This window comes from Cyphomyrmex costatus, unplaced genomic scaffold (genome assembly GCF_001594065.2).
Source record: "Cyphomyrmex costatus isolate MS0001 unplaced genomic scaffold, Ccosl1.0 scaffold1494, whole genome shotgun sequence".
NCBI classification, from domain to species: domain Eukaryota; kingdom Metazoa; phylum Arthropoda; class Insecta; order Hymenoptera; family Formicidae; genus Cyphomyrmex; species Cyphomyrmex costatus.
In genome coordinates, this window is record NW_017275493.1 from 11,409 (window position 1) to 14,876 (window position 3,468).

Genomic DNA, 3,468 nt, shown 5'->3' on the forward strand with positions numbered 1-3,468 from the left:
ACCCACAATAAAAACTTTTCTTTTCATAATACATAACTGATTGTTGTTAGAGTCCATTAAGGTATACAAATAGTTAATTTTTGCCTCAATCCTTTCCTGAAGATAAGTAATATTATCATAATAAATTGGTTTCTTAAATCCCTTACCAAAAGGATTACAAGAGTTTAAAAAATCAAATATTTCATCGATGACTTTAATAAATTCAATCGTGCCAGTGCAATCTTTAAATTCTTCAACTTCAGAAAATTTTAAAAATTCCAAAGCAGAAGCAGTTGAACAACTTAAAGTTTGTGCAGCCAGTTTTACTTTCATAATATTGTTTTTATATTGTAAATGAGCAGAAGTAAGTTTGTTTGCAAACTTCAAATTTAATTCAAGTTGCAGTTTGTGCAAATTTAATATGTCACTCCATTTTATTTGCGCAGATGGAGATTTTAGAATTTTAAGATCTCCTAATGCATTTCGAGCAAGTTTCACATTATGGCAAGCGTCAGGTACAAAGTAGACATTATAATCGGAACTTGGATGTTTAAATGTTGTTTTTAAATCAGAATAATTTGACGTATACAAATTGCAGCCTAACAAATTCATTGTAGAGTAATTATCATGAGCTCCGTCACATGTTACGCTCCATACTTTGATACCGAATTGCTGTGCCATAATCAATGCCGTTTTTACTAATTCTGCTTGCACTGCAGCATTTATTTTATTAAGGAAAAAATAACCCACGGGCCATTTCCACGTTCCTCTTAGTGAAACCAGCATAAAAAGGATTTCAGTGGCTTCAGTTTCCATAGCTTCAATGTTTACTCCATTGCCATATTCGCAGTATCCTACCAGTTTATGTGATGCGCGATCCCACAACATTTGCTTTCTAATTGCCATAGAATCAAAAACTAAATTACAATGCCGTGAGACTTGAGGGAATTTAGATATCTCTTCAAAGACGTGTGACATGAAACCAGGCTCCGCATTGAAAGATGAAATCCAATTCCTAATGCTACTTTCATGTGGCAAATGTAAAATAGATCTAAAAAAATGTTAAATTATTTGTATAATTTAATATTTTAAAAATACTTAGAACAGATCAATCCATGAAATAATAAACATAAATGTGAAACAAACCATATATAGTCATTACCTGCAGTAGTTATAGGTCTTTGGCGAATAAAAATGCAACGTTACGGCATATTTCTTAATTTCGTCGCTGTATCGACAACCTTTGTTAGTTCTATTCTTATTCAACCATTTTGAAACAGCTCACCAACATTTCCATCAAAATTTTGTGCAATAATTTCACTTGGATCTCGGTCGAGAAGATTTTTCTTTCTATTCATTTATAAATATACAATTCGTGTTTACATCAAAATCAATTATTTCTATTCATCTTTTTGTTTATATCATTTATGTTTATACTGGCTGACTTATTTGGATTTCAGAGAGAGAAAGAGAGAGTATGATTCTTTTTTTTTAAAACATTATCATTCAAGCAATAGAAAAATAAAGTACAAAATGAATACCCTGGTGGAAATTGTGTACTAAAATCTTAATGAAAGTGAATCAATTGATATTCAATAATTTCAATATTTTCATCAATTTTCAATACGAAAAAACTTATTTTAACTTATTTTAATTATCGTTACTTTAATATTAAATTTTAATATATGTCTTCCAACATATTATTAAGATCTAATAAGATGCTATAAGCATCGAAATTTGTTAGATTGATTGTCAATTTAACTAAAGTGATATTACCGTGGTAGTTGTTTACGGTTACGTTGTAAGTCTGAAAAAATTCGGCACGCGATTGGTGAACTACATGCGCGGTATATAATATTCACACTTTAACATATCTTATATATGATCGCACTAACAGCAGCGAATAGCTCTCATTACATGTCATAAAATTACATGTCATACCGTAAATCTGCCAGTAAACACTGCAACGATTGTATCTTTTTTTCTTTTCTTGTCAATTTTTGTTTTAATGTTTGAATAATTCTTTTCATTTGCTTCTTTCTAGGACTCATTTCCTGATTTTTTAAATGATAGTAGGAATTATTCATTAATTTCCGTTTCTTTACCAATGACATCTTAATTGTATTGTCGATAGGACTTATGCTAGCTGTGTTTTCTGAAAGTAGGCTGGAGACTGTAAAATTATTTTCGTTTTCTTTTTGTTCTGAACTCTTGAAACTCGTGACTTCTGAAGTCACAGTTTGTGAATGTATGGCCAAATCAAGTACATTTTCAGATGTAGAAGCAGTCGCTGGAGCAAGTGTACTTGCAATCACAGGAGCAGTCACTGGAGTCTTTAAAAATATGGAAGGTACGGTAAGATTTTTCAAACAAATACTGCTTGTACTAAGTCTGTCTATATGTGAATGTATGACCGAAGCAAGTGCATTTTCAAATGTAGGAGCAGTCGTTGGAGCAAGTGTACTTACAATCATAGGAGCAGTCACTGAAGCCTTTAAAAATATGGAAGGTACGGCAAGATTTTTTAAACGAATACTGCTTGTACCCGGTCTGTCCATAAAATCATCAGGTGTAAAATGCTTGCTGCAAATGACATAATTTTTAGATGGCTTGAACTCTTTTTCTCCAATTGCCTTGGTCCATTTTTTTAAATGATCTTTTCGATTTAGAGGAAATCTGAAACATATATTCTTTGCAGTTTAGACATAACCTTCAAATAATAAAGTTTCACGTTTACCAAATATATATTTAACTTACCTGAACAAATGAAATCCCTTTTTATTATTATTTTGACAATTTTTAGTACAACAAGTGCTCGGCATTGTATTTTTCTTTACTTAAGAATGCGTTTTTTTAAACAAATACTACTATATACCGGTAAGGCGGCAACGAAAACACACCGACAATGGAATCGCGCAATAGTATTAGTCAAGAAGACTAGAACCAGGAGAGTAAACTAACGTGGTGGGGGTAGGTCAAAAAACGTCCGCGGTTATTCATACAATGCGCAGTGGCATTGCACATTATATGAAAGTTTGCGCATGCGCGCATCGGTTATAACCAAGAAGTTCTTGTTCTTATAACCTTTGTTTTCCCTTCATCCGAGGGACACACTTAAAAAAAAATCTTCTTAAACCATCTTAAACAGAATGTAAGTTGTAAAAAGGGTAATTATACAGAATCACTCGAGCACCTTAAAAATCGATCAAATTAGGCTTATTCGACGCGTTTTTGCATGAAACGAAAGAATCTGGCAGAAATAAGCGTCGCTCTGCCCTACGAACCGAGATATTTAATGTTAAAGTTGACGACTATTCAGGTTAGGAAATCTGTCTTACCGACTATATGTAGTGCTACGAGTATGCTTTCTTCATGCTCTCTGACCTCGTGCACAAGGGGCGCACAACTTCTACGAGTGTAACTGTCGGGGCAGACCTCTGACGACGGTGTGGGTGCGGGGGGGTGGCCGGAGGCCGAAGGCCGTAGGCC

The 3,468-nt window shown here is 33.6% G+C and overlaps 1 protein-coding gene across 1 annotated transcript; it reads right to left on the reverse strand.

Moving 5' to 3' along the window:
- Nucleotides 1–962: 962 nt before the first annotated feature.
- On the reverse strand, nt 963–2,801 carry LOC108783387 (THAP domain-containing protein 1). The gene is made up of 5 exons (XM_018551942.1): nt 2,737–2,801; nt 2,472–2,655; nt 1,921–2,312; nt 1,142–1,329; nt 963–1,030 (listed from the first exon to the last, which is right to left on the reverse strand). Exons 1-4 carry the CDS (start codon nt 2,799–2,801, stop codon nt 1,242–1,244), a joined length of 729 nt encoding a protein of 242 aa, XP_018407444.1. The 3' UTR covers nt 963–1,030; nt 1,142–1,241.
- Nucleotides 2,802–3,468: the final 667 nt, after the last annotated feature.

What these genes read in the sequence shown, in the direction of transcription:
- LOC108783387 (XM_018551942.1), bottom strand. Translation starts at nt 2,801, where the DNA reads ATGCCGAGCACTTGTTGTACTAAAAATTGTCAAAATAATAATAAAAAG. An exon ending in AAGGGATTTCATTTGTTCAG is followed by an intron (nt 2,656 to 2,736) that starts GTAAGTTAAATA and finishes TATATGTTTCAG; the next exon opens with ATTTCCTCTAAATCGAAAAG. An exon ending in TACCTTCCATATTTTTAAAG is followed by an intron (nt 2,313 to 2,471) that starts GCTTCAGTGACT and finishes ATATTTTTAAAG; the next exon opens with ACTCCAGTGACTGCTCCTGT.